This window comes from Solea senegalensis, linkage group LG11, assembly GCF_019176455.1.
Source record: "Solea senegalensis isolate Sse05_10M linkage group LG11, IFAPA_SoseM_1, whole genome shotgun sequence".
Classification (NCBI taxonomy): Eukaryota; Metazoa; Chordata; class Actinopteri; order Pleuronectiformes; family Soleidae; genus Solea; species Solea senegalensis.
This window is the reverse complement of record NC_058031.1, coordinates 19,589,697-19,609,798: the sequence shown is the minus strand read 5'-3', so window position 1 is coordinate 19,609,798 and position 20,102 is coordinate 19,589,697. Positions and strand designations below refer to the sequence as shown.

The window sequence follows — 20,102 nt, the reverse complement described above, 5'->3', positions numbered from 1 at the left end:
CTCCACAGACACAAAACACTGCTATATAGAGGAACACAGTGTGAGTAGTTTGGAGCTGATAGGCTTAATCACAATGGTTTAAAATGTAAGCGACATTTGTGTATATTCCAAAGTTACACACTAGAGCTTGAATATAAAAAAAAGCTCACCACAAGAAGACCCACCCATCTTCCTAATAATTGATTTGACCAACCAGTATTCCAGATCCAAAAAGTATTAATATTAAAAATGAAAGCACCAAGTCCTCAAAACTGGGAAACTGCAACTCATTTTATGATCAACACTTTAGCTAGAAAAGCGATAACTGACTCATTGTTGCAGCTTGAAACAAAAGTGTAGATTTAGTGTGACAGTGTAAGAACCCACACATTTATGTCAAATAATAATCGTGCCTTCGATGGCAAACGTGAGCCTCTTGTACCACCAGAAATGTAACCACTTGTTTGCCAAAGACAACTAGCACAGGTGAACAAATACAAAATGAATTTAGTACCAGGTACAGCAGGAGTTCACCTCATCTTATCTGTTCTATATCACTGCTTTTCTGCACTCATGGCTTTCAGAGACAAACTGTGCGGTTTTTTTTTCTCTGATTACAAGTCCAGGCATGCTAAAAGGTCAAGCATGTAAAAGGAGAAGAATCCTATTCTTCTCCCACAGAGCGTCTTATGTATATGTATGTATAACATCATAGACTATTTGTAGAGGTGCTCTATATGAATCACACATTTTTACATCATGATATTGTTGATTCCAGACTAGTTTATACTCTACTGTATATCATTAGTAAATGAACTGTGGCTTAAAGTCTTGTTTACAGAGACAGCTCAGTAGGCAGCATAAACAGGATGCTTCATGGAGACAGACAAGTACAGCACATGTAGGCTCGGGGATTCCACCGTGTCAAGGCCGGCCTGGCCAGGATATTATTTTGACAAATGACTTGCGCTATACTAACACAGTATTTCCCAGTGAAGAGGTGCCGGGGGATTAATAAACCCTTTCGTACTTTTCCTGTGCTCGCCTTGCTCTTTTGTCACTGCACGACATTCAGACTGGAAAACAAACACGTGGGCGAGAACGGTGCCAAGTACATACAGTAAATGACATGCTGATCAAGCAAATGGGAAGAGAGAAGCAGACAGGTATGATTTATACAGTATGTGGAGTATACTGTTTGGATCACTGTTTTTCAAAGTGTTATTCTACTTTAAGTATTAGGGTCTTGAGTCATACACTGAGTCAGACAAACGCTAATGTCATTTGCTCATTGTCTGGGCGGTTTGTCGGGCCATTGGAGCCAAATCTCAGCCGACACAGAGAGAAAGATGAGGGAACACCCTGGACTGGTCGCCAGCCATCACAGCGCCAACACACAGAGACGGACAACCATTCACTCTCACATGTACACCTATGGCCAATTTAGAGTGTTCAATTAACCCCTGCAAGGTTTTGGACTGTGAGTGGAAACCAGAGAGAGCAGGGAAATCTCACACGTCTACAGGGAGAAGCGGAACTTGCCAACTCCATGCAGAAAAGCCCTCAGACGGGGTCACAAACATGGGTCTTTTTGCTGCAAGGCAACCATGCTAGCCACTACGCCGCCATGCAGCGCACAAATATTTATCAGTTAATCCTGATCAAAATATATATGCTACACTAAATATATTGTACTTTATTATACTGCAGTACAATACACACATGTACTATACTGTCATGTAGATTATACCACACATGTTGTATCCTATTATACTATGATGATTATGATTATTATGTGATTATACTATAATAGGATGCAATAGGATATAACTACACTTTAAAATATGTTACTGTACAGTATTTCACTACCATTTGTTATGCTATATCAAACTACACCTACTCGAGGCTGCTAAATCAAATCATACAATACTATATTGTACCTGTTACACTTCACTACACTTGTAAATGTTCCGATAATGCTTATATCATGTTACACATACTAACATCACGATTAGTATGTTCAGCACACTGAACTGTGCTAAACATAAGGTTCTATACTTGAACTTATACTAAATTATACTGATTGTATTACAGTTGGTTATGGCTCCACACACAGTGAAGCTCAACACAGAATATTAGAAATAAAGTTGATACTAAATATACTGGGCTTTGTTTAATATGAATAGGGATGAGTCTGAAAAGGGTTTAATGGTTAAATCACTGGATCAGATGTCGGAAAAAGAATAAACGTAATGTCTTTCCTATTCCTTTCAAACACAGAACAATGGAACAACTTTTTTTTTGTTTAGTTTACATCTGTTTATTTCTCCTTTGATGTTACAAATGTTTTGTATTTCTTTGTCTTTTATTTACTGTATATTTCTTGTCGTATTAAAAATTAACTAACTAACTAAACCAATCATTCATTCTTCACTAAGTTTCTAGCTGACATGGTGTAAAGAGCCATGCACCACCATTGTCATGTGACCAAGCAGTGACCAAGGGCGGCTGCACATCTGCTACACTTTTGGAGCATTATGTAACTGAAATATTGTACATGTATCTGTGGATGCTCAAGATTGTGATAAATCAGCCAGGAAAAAGTAGTATTACGACATGCCTAATGTTAAATTATGACTCTGATACTAATGATACTATTAAACACACGCTACTAAACACTGGCATAATCTGATGCTTTCTCTGGCAGCATATGGTCAGAATGATGCCAGTGTGCGTCTTCCTCTGTGTCCTTGAGTGAGGCTGTTTCTATGAGCAGGTTGCCAGGGAACCATAAAACACACTGAAGATGTGCCGTCATCTGACTGTCACAAAGCTTTTAAGAGAACAAACAGACAGTCATCGTTGAACCTTGCAAACACTGAAAAAAAAATGAATAATCTGTATTATATAAACACTAACAATTCAGCCAGCTGAAGTAAGCAGGGAGGAGGAAGAATTGCACTAAGGGGAAATGTGAAAATAAATGTTGCACTCACACCTACTGGTCAGTATTTGTACTAGCTCAGATTTTATTTTTATTTTTATTTTTATTTTCTTAGGGGGGATCTGAAGTTTCCAAAGAGTATAGTATAGTAAAGCATATGACAAGCCATTTGACTATTAAGTAGCTAGTGCAGATATGCATTACAAATATCTATAAATCAATTCTTGAAGATTAATTCCAAAAATGCACAAATTGACCAGCATCCAGTTTATAATTTCAGATGTTTATCATTCCAGAGTTTATAGTGTCATAATTTTATATTTTATTTATATTTATATATTTTTTTATCTATCTATCCATCCATCCATCCATCCATCCATCTATCTATCTATCTATCTATCTATCTGACTGTTTATCTGTCTGTCTGTCTCCTTCAGGTCACCACAATTGTCATATCAGATGGGCATTTTAATTTAATAAAAGGAAAAAAAACATCACATTATCCATTCATGTGTATGGGGTTTGTCACTACATATATCTTTTATTTGAATCTTTATTCATTTGTAGATATGTGTGGAAGTCCGTTTTTTACTAGGATGTTTTGAGTTTCGTATACACATATCCAGCCTGGCTGTGAGATGTTAAAACGCATATTTGTCTCGTTAATTTAAAATTATGCGATGAAAATATTCTAAAACGTTTTGGGTTTTTAACGTTCTAAAACCTTGACAGTCGTGAACAGACCACTGCCTCGTCTTCAGCGTACGTGGACGTTACGTTAGTCAAAGTTTCACAAATATGGCACCTTCACGGACAGTCACAAAATGTTGGAAATCATAAATTCAGAAACCGATCAAACAATTAAATACGTTTACAGTGACACATAAAATGCATTTTACAAATCATAGTATGATGTAAAACTTGCTCGTTCATTCAAATTTAAATAGATTAATTCACCGTGATTTTAACAGGATTTGTAATTACATCACATCTCTTGATTTTACCAATATAGTGCGGAAATAATTGTGTGTAATACATATTGGCTGATATCGAACAACCAAATACCCCACAACAAATCATTGTGTTGTAGTAGTGGTGTCGTTTCCAAATTGTTTACCATGAAGAAAGCGTTACAGTGCATGACTTTAGTACTAAAGTGTAATTATCAGATGTCTGAGCTCCACAGAATCACGTGAAGGCAACGAAACTTTAGTTTGCAGAGTTGTTTTGACGTCTAATAATCATGGAGGATAAACAGTGCAGTTCGGACAGCAATTTTGCCCCAGGTACCACATATTTACCTCTCAAATATAACAGAAGAGCACGATATTAAAATAAAACACCAAACTGTATTTGTTTAGCTAGATAATGGTCACAAATAGCCAGCTGTTTAGCTTATAATGCTGAGTTGTGGGTTGTTGTAATTCGCCGACCGAAGTTGTTATCACTTTATTTAAAGTGAAATATGTATATAAAAAATATTGCAAAGCCATGTGGGTCATACTTCAGTAGAAGCTGTGTGTAATTTAGGTCAGTTCATCAGAGACACGACGAGATACTGAAAGTTAGACGACATGTATCCCAGTTCCGTTTTGCTAACATCTGCGCAAGGCTGGAACAAAACTGCTCATATAAAATCGGACAACTTAATCCTGCACTTCTGATAAACTGCATAAATGGCCTTTGAACAGCATTTCATAAGATCTCATGTGAATCCTGGCGATAGTGTGGTGAATTCGGCATATGTCTGTGCGACCTAACTGCAGTTTTAATAAACGAACACATTGTACAAATTATTTTTCTACCCCCATACTGAATCGAATGACGGCTCACTTGACCACGCGAAGACGAATGACGGCTCACTTGACCGCAGTCAAACTACACGTACACTCCAGGCTCAAATCATACCATACTATATTATACCACAGTGTACTGATCTGTACTAGACTACAGTATAATTCTGTATTTTCACTTCGTACACTGTTTCTACACGTACTGTACTAAATTAATTTATACTTTATGCCTCCATGTGTTTGATATTTCTGGTGTGTATTAAACATGTGTGAAACACAAGCACATGTTTAATTTCTCTCATGATGAGTTTGAATCTAATGATTTATATTAATCATTAAACTGTGTCCATGTATCAGACCCAGGGGGAGCAAGAACAACACAAGCTACTCCATGTGACCAGTCCTCAGAGAAAATGATTGGCAGACAGCTGACTGAACAGGGCCGCTTTGCTTATGCTGCACTGTGTGGTGTCTCTCTGGGACAGTTGTTTACAGGACCTGAAAACAGGTAACAGAGCTGCAGGGCAAGTGTTTCCTGTATGTGTTAAACTTCATTTAACACATACAGTATATTTAAGGGTGCAGGTGGGCAGATGTGGAGTTTTCTATGGCTGATGTTGATTTCGTTGAATTCAGTGGCAAGTTTAAGATGCTTTTTTTGATATATTTGGCTGATTATGTTTTTTTTTTTTATCACAAGATTACTTGGTTGATTTCTAGATCAGTGATATCTAGACATGCAGAACAGTGTTCCCTGAGGACCAGGGTTGGGAAACACGGATCTAGATACATGCTTTATGACTGACATGGTTACATGATGACTATCGCACCCATAGTATCTCAACAAACACATTACAGAGGAGCTACTGATCCAGAATAACCACAAAGTCAAATCTGGACTTGCAAATGTAACTAAGCATTTTGAAGGAGTTTTCACCAGACATTTGGAGTCACGACTGTGTTAGCTTAACTGTGAACCATAATGCTGTTAATGGACTGTATCTTGACTTTGAGGAGATGAAGAGTTGTGTTTCTCCTAGTGTGTTCAGGGAACAGTATCTGCAAGGATTGGTCCGCTGGCTGGACCTGGATGAGTCTGTGATGCCAGTCATGGGCGCGTTCCTGTCAGGCCTGGGCTTTGAGGGCTCTGACACCTTCCTCTCCACCTTACAGGCTGAATCTTTGCTGGCTGCAGGGCCCATCCCCATCATGCAGGTGGTTGACACTTTTAACAGTGATAGTGATAGCATTTAACTGTTTAGCACTCCCTGTGGGAAAATGAGTTATTGCAGCAGCAAATATTTATGTGTAGGCAAAAATGAAGAGCAGGGAGATCAGCGTAAATGATTGCAGACAAATGCAGGAATTCAGAGTTAAATACATATCAAACTATTGAAATTATTAAAAAAATATATAGTCAGTGTGGTAATGTATCTAGTATTACAACATCTACACAGAATGTGGTTGTATGTAATTGAAACCTATTTAAAGTTAAAGGTCACGTGTGTAATATTTAGTAGGGTTTAGTAGTATGGACGCAAGTGCCGTTAAACCCCATAAAAGAAGCAGAAAAATCATTTGTTCTTTATTGTCTTAGATGAAGCCTTTCGTTTGAACTAATGGCAAGAGTTAAGCAAAGTTTGCCATTTTATACTGCCAAGTTTTTACAGCTGCCTGAACTGACAAAGCAGCTTATTTTCCACAAACAGAGAATTGCTCTTCCTGTGTAAACTCAATACATAACCCAAGGAGATACAGAAAATGGCACATGGGGAGATGTAAAAAAGAGTGATTGCATTCTTTGTTTTGCATTTGGGAAAGGAGTCCTTTGTTTCTGCAGTCTCACCATTAGATCTCACTATTTCTTACACACTGGACCTTTAAATGTGACTTAAATTCTTGGTCATGCTTTTTCTTAAAAGTAATTATGTTAACACTTGTTTTTTTGTTGTTTTTTTATGTACAGGATCTGGTGTCTTTCTCTGTCGAAGATGGTAAGAGTCTTAAAGGCGTAGTAATAACATAGATGTATTGCGTAGTGGTTTCATATTCATATATAAGTGTATCCGTGTTTATAACCTTTGTAATCTGTTGTAATCTTAGGCCAATATGATGCCAGATCCCGGGTTCTCATCCGTCATGTCAGCTGTCTGCTCCGTGTTTCTCCACAGCAGCTGGAGGAGTTTGAGGAAACACTGGGAGAGAGTCTGAGGGAAGCAGGAGAGGAGAGCGAGTAAGTGAGGATGTAGAGATTGAAGAGTTATAACAGACAGTGTGAGTCAATCGCTATCTTTACATGGAGCATTTCATACTAATAATATTATGTGAGGATTTTTTCCCCGAATTTTGTTTGCGACTAACTGTTTCAACAACACAAGCATGTGTCATAAACAAGTGGCGTAGTGTTCCATATGTCAGCTTAATTGCACCAGGAGTCATTTGACATGTATGTAGTTGAGCTAATGCTGACAATTGGTCTAACTTTGCTTGAAATAGAGAGGAGTCCTCTCGGCGGCGGAGAAGAGAAAGAGGACGGAAGTTACGGCGCTACTTCCTAATTGGATTAGCCACCGTGGGCGGAGGAACTGTGATTGGTGATTATTTCTGCTTCAGTTTAAATTGGACATAGTATGTTATATGAAAGCACACGGTCAAGGTGACAAGCTCAACAGCAGATTATTAAACCACTGCAGTGTTAAGACTACGCATGAAGATGTGTCAAAAAGTGTCAAACACCTGCATAATGGGGATGGGCCCTGCAGCCAGCAGAGATTCAGCCTGTAAGGTGGAGAGGAAGGTGTCAGAGCCCTCAAAGCCCAGGCCTGACAGAAACGCGCCCATGACTGGCATCAAATCCTTCACCTGACAAAAATTGGCCCTGAATAGATTTTTCCCTTGACACTGACTGTGGTCTTTGCTCCTTTGCCAGGTGTGACAGGTGGGCTGGCAGCCCCTCTGGTGGCAGCAGGAGCTGGTGCTGTGCTCGGGGCTGGTGGAGCTGCTGCTTTGGGTTCAGCCACTGGAATTGCAATCATGGCCTCTCTATTTGGAGCAGCAGGAGCTGGATTGACTGGTAAGAGACACAGGGTTGTATGCAGAAAGAAGTTATTGTCATTTGAGTTTTGACTGAGCTTGACTGGTAGATTTTCTTATTATTTCTAAATGTGTACTTTTCTCATTTTCTCCTTCATTTCTGTTCCTTCCTTGTTTACACTTTTATTTGCTTAAGGCTATAAGATGAAGAAATGTGTTGGAGCTATAGAAGAATTTGAATTCCTGCCACTAAGCTCTGGAAAACACCTTCACCTGACCATTGCAGTGACAGGTTGGCTCTGCAGTGGTAAATATAGTAAGTACAGCTTATTTTGTGTTAAGTTCTGGCTGAGCGATTAAATATTCCCATAAAAAACATCCTTCTTATTAATTTACTGCATGTCCTACAATGCCGCAAGGTAATGGGAGATGTCATTGGGGCAGGTATCATAATATATCCAGTACCAGTCAAAAGTTTGGACTTTAGAGGCAGTGTACCCGTGCAGATAAACTGGACATGTACGAAGTATATTATCACAGAAAACATTTTATTTTCTACAGCAGTTGCAGTTACAGTTAAAGCTGTTTCCACAGCACCTGACTATATACTCACAGTCTGATTTATTAGGTACTCCTGTTCAACTACACAAATATCTAATAAGCCAATAATATGGCAGCCACTCATGGCATCAGAATGAAGAAGAAGAAAGGTATTACTGAAACTGCTGATTTACTCAGATATTCATGCACAACCATCTCAGGGGTTTACATAGAATGGTTCAAAAAGAAGAAAAATAAGCAGTGAGCAGTTGTTCACTGAGTGAAAAGCCTTGTTCTTGCCACAAGTCAAAGGAGAATGGCCAGACTCATTCAAAACGATAAGAAAGGCAAGTGTAACTGAAAACGATGTTTGGTACAAGCAACATCTGCAGAACTGTGTCCTGAATTCACAACACGTTGAACATTGAAACATAGTTGGTGTGATATTTTTAAACCATTTGTACGTGTTAGGTGCAGTCTGAGTTTTTGCTGTGGAGGCCAGGTCAGTAAAAGATTTGACAAAAAAATGGATGCTGGTCTGCACAGAATGTTCCAGATCCAGTAGATGATCCAAACAAACCACTCTGTCATGTTTGTTCGTATATCAAAACACTGCAGTGCTCTCTTTCCCTACTAAAACCCACACTTAACTACACTTTGTTGCTACCCTCTTCAGATACAAGTGCTGCATTTAGCTGACCTTATGTCAAAAACACATCTGCTGTCTTCCAGGTTCGTTCCAGGCCCCGTGGTGCAGCCTGGGTGAATGTGGGGAGCAGTACTGCCTGGTGTGGGAGTCACGTTTTCTCAGGGACCTGGGCTCAGCCATGGCTTCTCTGCTGGATGGACTGGTCAGCATTGTGGCTCAGGAAGCCCTCAAGTACACAGTGCTCTCAGGTAGGACGATGGTCATGCAGGAAGCACTTAGTGGATCTGTGTGTAGATACAGGAACATTTGTACACGGTACTCCAGTGATAGCTTGTAAACAGTTGATTCATCGTATCAAGCCATTGTTTATTTTCTTGTATTGATTGTCTGTTACTCAAAAGTAATGCTGTTGTTGCTGGGCAGGCATTGTGACGGCTCTGACGTGGCCCGCGTCCTTACTGACAGCTGCCAGTGTCATTGATCACCCGTGGTGTGTTTGTCTGAACCGCTCAGCTGAGGTGGGGAAACACCTGGCTCAGGTTTTGAGGAGTAGACAGCAGGTAGGGTACTCCATCTTACCTCCGTTCATTCTCCCTTTACTTAAGCATGACATAGTACTGTTATTAGGGATGGTCTGATACCACTTTTTATGTCTTATACTCTGCAGATTGTGAATATCATATTGGCTCCCCTATAATATTTCTATAAAATGTTGTTTTTAAGGTTTGTCCCAAACTTTAGAATAACAAATGAATGTAAGTTAATGTCATGAAATAGTTATTAACCTGAAATATTACTGTATGCTCAGTAAAGTCATTTGTGTCTGCAGGGGAAGCGCCCTGTTAGCCTCATAGGTTTCAGCCTTGGAGCCAGAGTTATCTACTACTGTCTTCAGGAACTAGCCAAAGACCAAGGTATGAACACTACTGCATGTGGTTATATTGATAATCCATTATAATTTGATTTGGGCGGCTGTGGATCAGTGGTAGCGTGGGTCGTCTTCCTCCTTCTTGCTGATGTGTTCCTGAGCAAGGAGATTAAATCCAAATAGTTACTTGTGGCTATGTTGGCAGCATATAAATGGGTACAATAGATGTGGAATAGAAACGTGCTTGATATAGAAACACTGTATGAGTGTGTGTGTGTGTGTGTGCGCGCGTGTTAATGTCAGAACTAAAAAATGCTTTATAAAAACCAGAACATTTACCATTTTCCTCAAAATGCTCACATCATTTTAATTTCAGTCTGGTCTCCATAGCGATGTATCTGGGCTGTAGTTCTGAGTCATCGAGTTTTTAATGTTAAATAAAATGTTAATATTGATCAATTATATCCCATCATAACCTTTGCAGCATTATGTAAATCAAGTAATTAAAGCGACGAAGGCTTCTACATCTTCTGATGCTGAGCATTTCAGAGATGGAGAGATTTCACTATCGTCTGTTGAGAGAGAGCAGTGATCCCAAATTTTATGACCTGGGAATGAAAGTCAACAATGAACAATTTCTCTTCTCTTGGTGATTCTGTCTCCAACAGCTTAAGTGAAATCAAACTTAAATTAATTAAGTTGTAATATCTGTCGTCTTGATTCCTCAGGCAGTGAAGGAGTAGTGGAGGACGTGGTCCTCTTGGGAGCCCCGGTGGACGGCTCTGAAAAAGCCTGGAAGAGAATGACCGGGGTGGTGGCTGGAAAAATAGTAAATGGATACTGCAGGTAAAATAGAGATCAGTGTTTCATATATATTGCATTGTTTTTTTTAAGCAATTTTGCCTGCTGTAGATTTGGAAACACGTTAATCATCGATGGGAAGATTTATGGTTTTAAGGATTGCACCAAACTTTGTGAATTCCCTACCTAACAGAGGGGACTGGCTCCTGGGGTTCTTGTACCGCAGTTCGGCAGCACAACTCTCTGTTGCTGGGCTACAGCCAATCGACATTCAGGATCGACGCATAATCAATGTGGATCTTTCTTCTGTGGTGAGTCAGAGCTTATATATTGGGACCACTAAAGCTTTCTTAATTTTATTCTCAATGATATCACCTCACAGTCACCTCAACCTGACCCTGCTCAAGTGTTTGTTTCTGGATTGCAATCTTTGATAATAGTAAAGATGTCCGAGACGAAAAGGGCAAAACACAAAACAAATTCAACATCTTCATATATCTCCAGCTGCTTTATCATATTATGTCTACATATATATGATACAGGTTAAGCAATATCCCCCCTGGGATTAATAAAGTATTTCTGATTCTGATGTAAAGTAATAAGTAATTGGTTTCTCTCTGTATCACTTAATGATGCTTTCCCAGTTTGTTTGTTTCTTTTGGTTTTGGAACAAAAGGACTGTGGATCACGGCCAAATATGGAAATCATTGGCTTATTCTAGACTGTTAATCAAATTAAACTCACCACCATGTCCCTTATTAAGTATTAATTCATTTTTGTTTTACACTATACTGCCACATTATCACAGTCACAATCACACTTTGTTCCTGATAACATTTATACAAACTGTCACCTATTTACACACCAGGCAGAGAGAGAGAGAGTCACATTTGCATTTGCAGTATTTGGAGTCATGTGTCATTTGTTCTGTTTCGGAGCTGCGTTTTTGGAATCCATTAACTTCAGGGAGAAATAACTGGCTGACTCGCTGCTTAATAAATGCTCCACTATGTTCCCTCGCCAGCTGCCAACTATATACTGTATCTGCTGTTCAGTGCTGGTCAGTTTTTGTTATTGGAGCTTTCACACTGTGAACAGATAGCCTTTTTTTATACATGAACTCCAGATAATGTCCGGAGTTCGTATATGACGAACACAAGCCGTGATTATCCGGACACGTTCACAACAGCTGGAAGATCCAGGCGAAGGGGTGGGAATGGATTTAGCTATGACAGGGGCCGATATGATTGTCCTGACCAAAACAAGATTTTATTGAGATAGTTGTAAAAATGTGCTTTAATTTTTTTTCTTTTCTTTACATTCTTAAACATAAACAGCATGGCCCTCTCTCTGTTCTCTAGCTGTATTTGGTTGGTATCTATAAACGTTCACTGAATGTGCACAGAAAGATTTTCCCAATCATGGCAATGTTCAGGATAATATGTGTCATGATGGTGAATAATATTTTTTATCATTGCACTCGCTGTAGATAATCCAGAGTTTACAGAGTTTTTGGTGTAGTGCTCTCACATGAACTCCCTTAGACACTGGGAGATTATACTAAGAAGCTGGTAGGAGAAGGATAACTTGCACATATTACACATGAAATCATTTTGGCAGCTGTCAATATGAACATATTGATTAGTTCAAATTTTTTTTCCTGTTGGAAATTGATATTTTAGTAATTCATTTAAAAGCTATGATGAATAGGTTATAATTAAATAAAAAAAGTGCTTCAATATTATTAAATACATGTTTTTAATAGCACTTTAAAAGAGTTGAATGTGACACGTTAATACAAAAATAAAATAAAATAAAAACACAATATAATGAGGAAAATAAAAAAAATGAAGGCCACTGCTGGTCTTTTCACAGCGATGCCTTTCTGCCACAATTATTTATCACAGTAGTAGTTGTTGTTAAATATGAAAGGATTCACATTTTACATACCTGGACAATTACATATTTGATATCACTAAAGCACTATACAGTATAAACCTGGGGAATAATAAAACCTTCTGCACAAAGTAACTCTACCGATGTACGTAAGCCTTTTTTAGTCATAGACATTAAAACTATGTATCTGCTTCCCAGGTTAAAGGTCACTTGGACTACATGCGTCAGATGGACACCATCTTGGTTGCAGTAGGAGTTCCCACCAAAGAAGTACCTGGAGCATTGTTTGCTCTTCCTCAGTCTGTACAATTTACAAAGGAGACAGCGGCCGTCTCGGAGCAAGCCCTCAGTGAGCACCAAGTGACTGAGACACAAAACGCGGCTGAGACTGGAGAGGCAGTGGAGGTGGAGGAGAATGAGGAGCCGGGTGATGGGTGGGATATTCCCGATATCTCGGATCTGCTGGGTTCTTCAAATGACACGGAATCAGAGAATCAAATCACAGACAGAAACCATTTACCACTGACATCGGAGGACAACGACACGGGTGATGACACAGTGTCTACTTTTAAAGCTCAGTGTGACGATGTGGAGGAGGCCGACCAAGATAATGAACACGTATCATGGAGCTGGGATGATACGCACTGGATTACAGAGCACACAAATGAACAAAGGCAGCCAAACTTGTAAAGAGCATGAGTGGGACCAGCTGCTTCCTTGTCATTTCTCATTCTCTCAAGTTTTCCCTATCAAGCATCAAAGCTTTGTTGGGAAAAAAATATTCATTCCATTCACAACACTCAGCCATGCCAGAGACAGCACAAGAGTCGGTGCATGCATATGGCATCTTCAAGTGAAAAGCCCTTGAATGAACTGCTTGTTTAACCACTATAAGTGTCTCTAGACTCACGTCAAGTGTTACTGCGACTGAAGTAATATTTTCTTTAATTTATTTTCACTGTGAACTCACCGAGATGTAAATGTACCTCATGTTTTGCAGGTTTTGATAGATGCAAAATGGATGTTATCACAGTGAATTCATTTCAATAAGATCATGGGCAATCCAGCGAATGTATCATGCCCAAGGTCTTTCATTTCTATATTCCACCTGCAATAATGTGAAGCATTGCTTACAATGGAATTTGCTCCTACCCCATTCCCACTGGTCCAAAAAAAAAGGTTTTTCATCATTGGGAAGATGTTTGATCAGGATTCACTCCAGGGTCAAATGACAGCTTCGGTGCTAATCTGCATCAGAGAGAATGTAAGACCAGGGTAAATCAATAAGAGCCATGGAGTTTGTTTTCTGCTTCTGATTCTCTCGTACGGCTGAAAACCCACCACAGAGCAGACCGGTGGGAATGGTGTTAATCGCCTTTAAAAATCCTGGGTATACCCGCTAATTTAAGTGTAAAAAGAGGCTATAAAGGACAGCATTGCCCCCGTTGCATACTAGTATTGATAACTGGAAATAAACCAGGTCCAGTGTGTAAGCTTTAGGTGACATTATTTCCATTTGGCAGAAATTTAATATAAAATAGTGATACTGATGTTTTGATGAGTATGAATTGTTGTTTTTCATGTCCCAAGAATGAGTCTCATGATCAGCTCTATAGAGGCCCCCAAGTTGGACCACTATGTTTTTACAACAGTCCACAATGGACTAACTAAAGACCTTTTGAGTTTTAATGATAACTAACGGCTACCAGAGATTCTCCTACATGAAAGGAAAGGAAAACAATAATCAGATGGAGTGGCACTTATTCCATTTTGTCTCCATAGACATTTTTCTGAGATGATGAAAACCAACGTGTTCAGTTTAATGGTTTTTTTAAAGGTTCAGTATGTAACAGAAAAAGTGTGTCACATAATTAAGGTGACATTTGCATTCCATAAACTGTGTTGTTCTTGTCACGTGGTCCAGTTCGGCTGGTGTAGAAACATGGCATAAAAGGCCTTATGCTTGATCAGATCCCGTGGGTTGCAGGTCTAACTGGGAACCCCAGACTTCCCTTTCCCTGGCCACATCATCTAGTAGCTCTGACATCTGATCTTCAGGCACTCCTATGCCAGTGAGGAGGTATAATCTCTCCACCTATTCCTAGATCGGCCTCTAGGTCTTCTCCCAGTTGGATGTGCTCGGAACACCTCCCTAGGGAGGTGCCCTGGTCCCTGCCCGAACCACCTCAACTGGCTCCTTTTTCATGCAAAGGAGCAACAGCTCTGCTCCAAGTCCCTCCCGGATGGCTGAGATACTCACTCTATCTCTAAGGGAGACCCCAGCCACTCTTATGAGAAATTTCGGTCGCTTGTACCCACAATTTTGTTCTTGTGGTCATGACCCATCACTCATGACCACAGGTGAGGGTAGGAATGAAGATCGTCCAGTAGATCGAGGGCTTTGCCTTTCCGCTCAGCTCCCTTTTTGTCACAACAGTGCGGTAGAGCGAACACAGCACCACTCCCGCTGCTCTGATTCTCTGGCCAATCTCACACTCCATTGTTCCCTCTCTCGTGAAGACCCCATAATGCTTAAACTCCTTCACTTGGGGTAAATACTCATTCCCCACCCGGATCCGTTTCCTACTGAGAATCGGAGGCTCATTCTAAGACCATAAAAAGTGATATCCGAAAATTCTTATGGATATTATGTGGTCATTTCTGCGAGTAAACACTGGGCCTTTAAATTTAACATCTGGTTAATCATTAACTCATGATGAGTAAATCATGAATCATCATGAACTTTATTTAGTGTCAAATTCTTCTGTGTTAGCTGACTTTTGTAATTGCTATTCAGTCCAGGTTGTCAACCTGATTGGGGAGAAGCAAGGGCAACTCAATCCCAGCGTGATCAGCATCAAACAGGTTGACGGCGTCCGTGGCGGTGGCCGGGGCGTGAGTGGGGTCAGAGGGCAGCGGAGACGGGGAGTTGCTGGCAATGTTGGGCTCTCCCGAGTTGCGCAGAGAGAGGGACAGAGCCGGGGAGGGTCTTCTTGGTGACTGTGAGGAACAGCAGGGCAAGAGCTTTGCCAGAGCTCGCTTGAAGTCTCTCATGAACAGCGGGTAGATGATTGGGTTCATGGTGCTGTTGCAGTAACCCAGCCAGGTGATGGCGTCAAAGAGCGCCAGGGGCACGCACTCGCACACCGCCTGAATGAAGACGGTGAAAAGGAGGGAAAATGAGTTCATTTATGCCAAGGTGTAAATAATAATGAAAAATGGAAGCACATGTATGTGCATATGCATGTGGGTGGTGCAACACTGTCCTCGTGTGTTTTTCTGTAATGTGCCAAGAAATCTTACAATGGGCTAAAAAAAAAGGAAAAGAGGAAGAAAATCAAGGTCAAGGACACTTTAAATTGTCAAAGACAATTAAAACTTGAAGGAACTCGTTTGATTAATTATATTCAGGGATCTTTGAGAGCATATGATCTCCACGATATAATGCGCATTTAACGTCTCGCATTTGACTTTTAAAAACACTGAACTTGAACCAGGTCTGTAGAGGGACACTGAAGGAGGAGACAGCTGTTAAAGGAGAGCTTCCAGTACTACCATGATGAGACGGGGAGGCGGTGGGAATAGGACCGAAAGGAGGGGTGAGATTCACACACCACATTGAGTGTGAAAAGGAAGGAGAGCACAAACACAGTCAAGTGTCTGTGCTCCATGTTATGCAGGGGAGAAGCGAGAGGGCACAGATGGGAAATCAAAATGACTGGATCATTGAAAGCTTGAAAAACAGGGCAAGTGTCATTACCAATTTAGATTAAATTGTTTTCCTGTTTGTTCACTGAGTAGGACGTGTGTGTGTGGGTGCAAACGCGCACATGTTCAGTCTTATCAAATCAAAATCAACAACTCACAAAAAAATCATTATAAATGGAACTTCTGCATGTTTTTGTTGAGCAGGCTTTGGAATGAGTCAGCCATACGAAGATGAAATGCCAGTTTGTTTCATCGCTGGATAACTTGGCAGAGCTGTGACGCCAAACATGGCCAAGAAAAAAATAGATCTGTAACCAAGTGTCCCCCCCCTTCATTTCTTTTGCATTTATTTCACACTGTTGGTGCTCACATTTATTTGTGAGAAAAGCTCTGAAACACTGAGATACTATATGAGCCAGGAAAGCAATTAAAAAAAAAAAAAACGAATGAGAGGAATTGCTTTAACCTTTTGGCTCCTTGTTTGACTTATTTTTGTATGTTTTTCGTATCCATGATTTGTTTGATGTGTTACTTCCGTGTCATAATCTGTGCTGACCTGAGCCATGTTGGTGATAAAAAACGGAAGCCAAGCACTGAAGAAGAGTCCCAGGAGGACTCCCAGTGTCAGACTGGCCTTGAGTGCCCTCCGACCCTGTCTGTGAGCCAGACGACGCTCACTGTTCACTGACAGCTGTAAACAGAGGAGAGGAAGAAGAAGAGTTGTGATTGATTATATTCATGTGAATTTCAGATACACTGGTTACTTTGGAAAAGCAAATTAGAATGTTTCTCCTGGTTTCTGTTGGCTATTGGTTTTGTTTAGCATAAATATATAAAAGTGCAGGAAAACAGCTAGTCTGGCTCTGTCCTGGTTCCTAAACTTTTTTTGGGATTGTTGTTTAACGTAATACTGAGCACCCCACTTTTTTTGTGGGGTGCTCTGTGTGGCAGCTTTATGCTTCCTTATTTCACACACACACACACATGCACTGGAAAATTATTAGGTAAGCATTTTGTGAAGCAGGTAAAATCTTATTTTTCTTTTTGTCGCTGTCGTTGAAACCCTCTCTCTCTCTCTCTCTCTCTCTCCCCCGCTTTCTCTCATTTTAACTGCAGACAAATGTGTCAGACTATTTGTCTGTTATCCATGAAGATGGGGACAGCACATCTCACACTGTCTGTTCTTTTCCCATCCTGATTTTCTGCTCAGATTTTACACCTCAGTTCTTTTACTGAGTCTCTTTGTATCATATTGTTGGTTTAAGTTGACCAAAGAGCAAAAGAAAAAGGTGAATGAAGTCTTAAGAACACATTTATAACCACATCTTTGCAGACAGACACATTATGTTACCAGAATTTAACTGAATACCCCTCAGTGAAAAGTCTGCACACCTCAAAAAAGGAAAAAAAATTAAATTCACACCCACCTGAACAGAATGTAGTTTAATGCAATAATACAAGTGAGTCATACGTCCAGATACTTGTATAATTCTGCTGTGGGTGCAGATGTGGAGTTTAAACTTTCCAAAAGGTAAAAACAAATGCAAATTTTATTTAGTCTTTAGTTTTTTTAGTAAGAATTAGTGGCTTATTATCATAAAAATAACCACCTCCAGGTGCACTTACACAATACTAACTGGAGTGAAATGAGATACTGGATTAAACAGTGTCAAAAGAAAACCTAAAGAAAGTAAAACTTGGGAAATCAGTCGATGGTTACCTGAATTTGCTTCATAATTTTTTCCACTCACAGAATCAGTCTTTGTAGTCTTACTCTCATTATGATTCAATTTCAATGCTGCTTAACATCTTGTGTTAGACGGCAATCATACACTGAGCTTCCTTAAAGGTGCTATATGTGAGTTTTCTCTGGTCTCTCACGGAGAGCATCAGATGTTGGTGCATTAACAGTATTTCTACAGATTCCTTCAAAAGGCATTTAATTCATTAATTGGTATCAAATGTCTCAAATCAATCGTTTTATAGATGGTTACCTCTCACCGTAACATCAGGATAGAGGCGACAACAAAACAACAAAACTTATTTGAAGTAGATAATCAAAAAAGTTAAAATTGTATAGCCCCATGCAGATTTTTTGACATTTACTATTGTATATTTACTATTTGACCTCCGTTTCTTACCGGGACATTTTGTGACACGAGAGGTTCCTGGTATCTGCAGTCATCTCCGTGCCGCTGCGCAGCAATCCCAGGTGACGGAGGCTGTGAAGGTTCCCCGAGAGAGTGATGTGGGTGTGGTGGGTGGCTCAGGGCTGCCACCCTCTTTGCCTGCCTCCGTGCTGCCAGAAGGATCCGGCAGTAAGTGAAGCAGATGGCACTGGAGGGTAGAAAGAAAGTGAGCACAGATGCCACGAGAGCAAAGGGCAAGGTGACCCGCAGGCGACACTGGAAAGAGATGCCCCCCGATGGTGACAGTGAGTAAGATGTTGGATACAGTGTGTCAGAGTAGGAGCTGATGTTGATGTCCGGAACAGACGGGTGTCCACTCCCCAGGCCTAAGCTGTGCCATTTCATCTCAATGGGCAGAAAGGAGGCCAGCGCTGCCAACCCCCACGCGGCTCCCACAAGCAGTAAGGCCCGTGGTGGGGTCATTCTCTGCTTGTAGCGTAACGGTGAGATGATGAAGAGGTAGCGGTCCAGGCTGATCACGCACAGGTTGAGGATGGACGCGCTGCAGCACATGACGTCAAAGCAAAGCCAAATGGGACAAAAGGCAGGCCATAACACCCAGGCCCCACACAGCACGTTGAGCATGGCTGGGGGCATAACCACCAGCGCCACCATGAGGTCAGACAGGAACAAAGACACCAAGAAGCAGTTTGACGTGCAGCGCAGGGAGCGGTGGGCGAACACCACAGCGATAAGCAACATGTTGCCACAGACGGTCATGAGGATGATGACCGTCAGCATGAAGGCCAACAACCACGGGCCACTGCCAGTGATGTTCCAAGTACTGGTGGTGGGAAAGCTGCTGTTGTAGCTTCCAGCAGAGCCAGACAAGTGAGAGTCAGCCATGGTGACCAAAATACAAGTTCCTGAGGTCCCTTGTGAGGCACCGCTGTAGTTGATAGACTTGAAAGAGTTCTCCAAAGCTCTCACTTCAGCAATACCGTTGATCAAGAAGAATATAAAAAGGTTCTTGTGTTGAGAAGCCAACCAATCCTCGCCCTGTCAACGTCAAACGGACTGTTTTCCATGAATAAATAATTCCATCTCCATCTGGCAGGAACAGATCCAGGTGTCCCGGGCTCGCCTCCACTGCCACCAGTGTAGTCACAAAAATCAACAAGACTTTCATTCATCTCTCCATCCTCACCAGCATGTCCCTGTCTCATCCACAGCTACGAGCCAGAATAAGCCACTTGAGTGCAGACAGAGAGCTTCAAGGCAGCATGTCACAGTGATGAAGGCACACACAGAGATAAGCCTCCGGAGAGAGAAACTTGTAAATATTAAGAAGAAAAGGAAACAATTCTCAGAGTTGGCTCTCACCTCTCAGAAGTGGCATTGTGCAGCTTCTGTAGGTCCTCTGCTGAACTGGAGATCTGCTGCCTTGTTTCACAAGACCTTTTATTTTTTTTACTTTGAGAGGCAGCAACGGTCACAATACACTGCAGCCAGTCATTTGTAAGCAAGGCTCCATTCATGAGTGCTCTACAAGTATCAGGGTCCTTGAGCTGCTGCCTTTTTTCATTCGCTCCTGTTAATCCCTTTGTCGGCCACTCCAGCGTACCTTCCAGCCCGAGCGCACGCCTACTGAGAAGAAGCGTGTCAAAGCATTGAGCTGTTAATGCATAACCATGCACCATCACAGCCGAGACATGCTCAATCTGCATCATAGAGACTAGTGTGGGTGTTCTGTCTCTGTGTG

At 40.9% G+C, this 20,102-nt stretch overlaps 2 protein-coding genes across 2 annotated transcripts; one reads left to right on the top strand and one right to left on the bottom strand.

Annotated features, from left to right (window-relative positions):
* Positions 1-4,128: 4,128 nt before the first annotated feature.
* tmco4 (transmembrane and coiled-coil domains 4) lies at positions 4,129-17,064 on the top strand. The gene is made up of 14 exons (XM_044038933.1): positions 4,129-4,209; positions 5,074-5,224; positions 5,757-5,931; positions 6,683-6,710; positions 6,820-6,949; positions 7,213-7,310; positions 7,646-7,789; positions 7,946-8,065; positions 9,022-9,186; positions 9,362-9,498; positions 9,768-9,852; positions 10,535-10,652; positions 10,801-10,918; positions 12,702-17,064. Exons 1-14 carry the CDS (start codon positions 4,167-4,169, stop codon positions 13,191-13,193), a joined length of 2,004 nt encoding a protein of 667 aa, XP_043894868.1. The 5' UTR covers positions 4,129-4,166; the 3' UTR covers positions 13,194-17,064.
* Positions 15,297-19,592, bottom strand: htr6 (5-hydroxytryptamine (serotonin) receptor 6). Its single transcript, XM_044038934.1, has 3 exons — positions 18,353-19,592; positions 16,768-16,902; positions 15,297-15,653 (listed from the first exon to the last, which is right to left on the bottom strand). The coding sequence occupies exons 1-3, from the start codon at positions 19,244-19,246 to the stop codon at positions 15,297-15,299; spliced, it is 1,386 nt and encodes a 461-aa protein (XP_043894869.1). The 5' UTR covers positions 19,247-19,592.
* Between the last annotated feature and the right edge of the window lie 510 nt (positions 19,593-20,102).

What these genes read in the sequence shown, in the direction of transcription:
- htr6 (XM_044038934.1), bottom strand. Translation starts at nt 19,246, where the DNA reads ATGGCTGACTCTCACTTGTCTGGCTCTGCTGGAAGCTACAACAGCAGC. An exon ending in TCGTGTCACAAAATGTCCCG is followed by an intron (nt 16,903 to 18,352) that starts GTAAGAAACGGA and finishes CTCTGTTTACAG; the next exon opens with CTGTCAGTGAACAGTGAGCG. An exon ending in TTATCACCAACATGGCTCAG is followed by an intron (nt 15,654 to 16,767) that starts GTCAGCACAGAT and finishes GTCTTCATTCAG; the next exon opens with GCGGTGTGCGAGTGCGTGCC.
- tmco4 (XM_044038933.1), top strand. Translation starts at nt 4,167, where the DNA reads ATGGAGGATAAACAGTGCAGTTCGGACAGCAATTTTGCCCCAG. An exon ending in TTTACAGGACCTGAAAACAG is followed by an intron (nt 5,225 to 5,756) that starts GTAACAGAGCTG and finishes TGTTTCTCCTAG; the next exon opens with TGTGTTCAGGGAACAGTATC. An exon ending in ATGTGGATCTTTCTTCTGTG is followed by an intron (nt 10,919 to 12,701) that starts GTGAGTCAGAGC and finishes TCTGCTTCCCAG; the next exon opens with GTTAAAGGTCACTTGGACTA.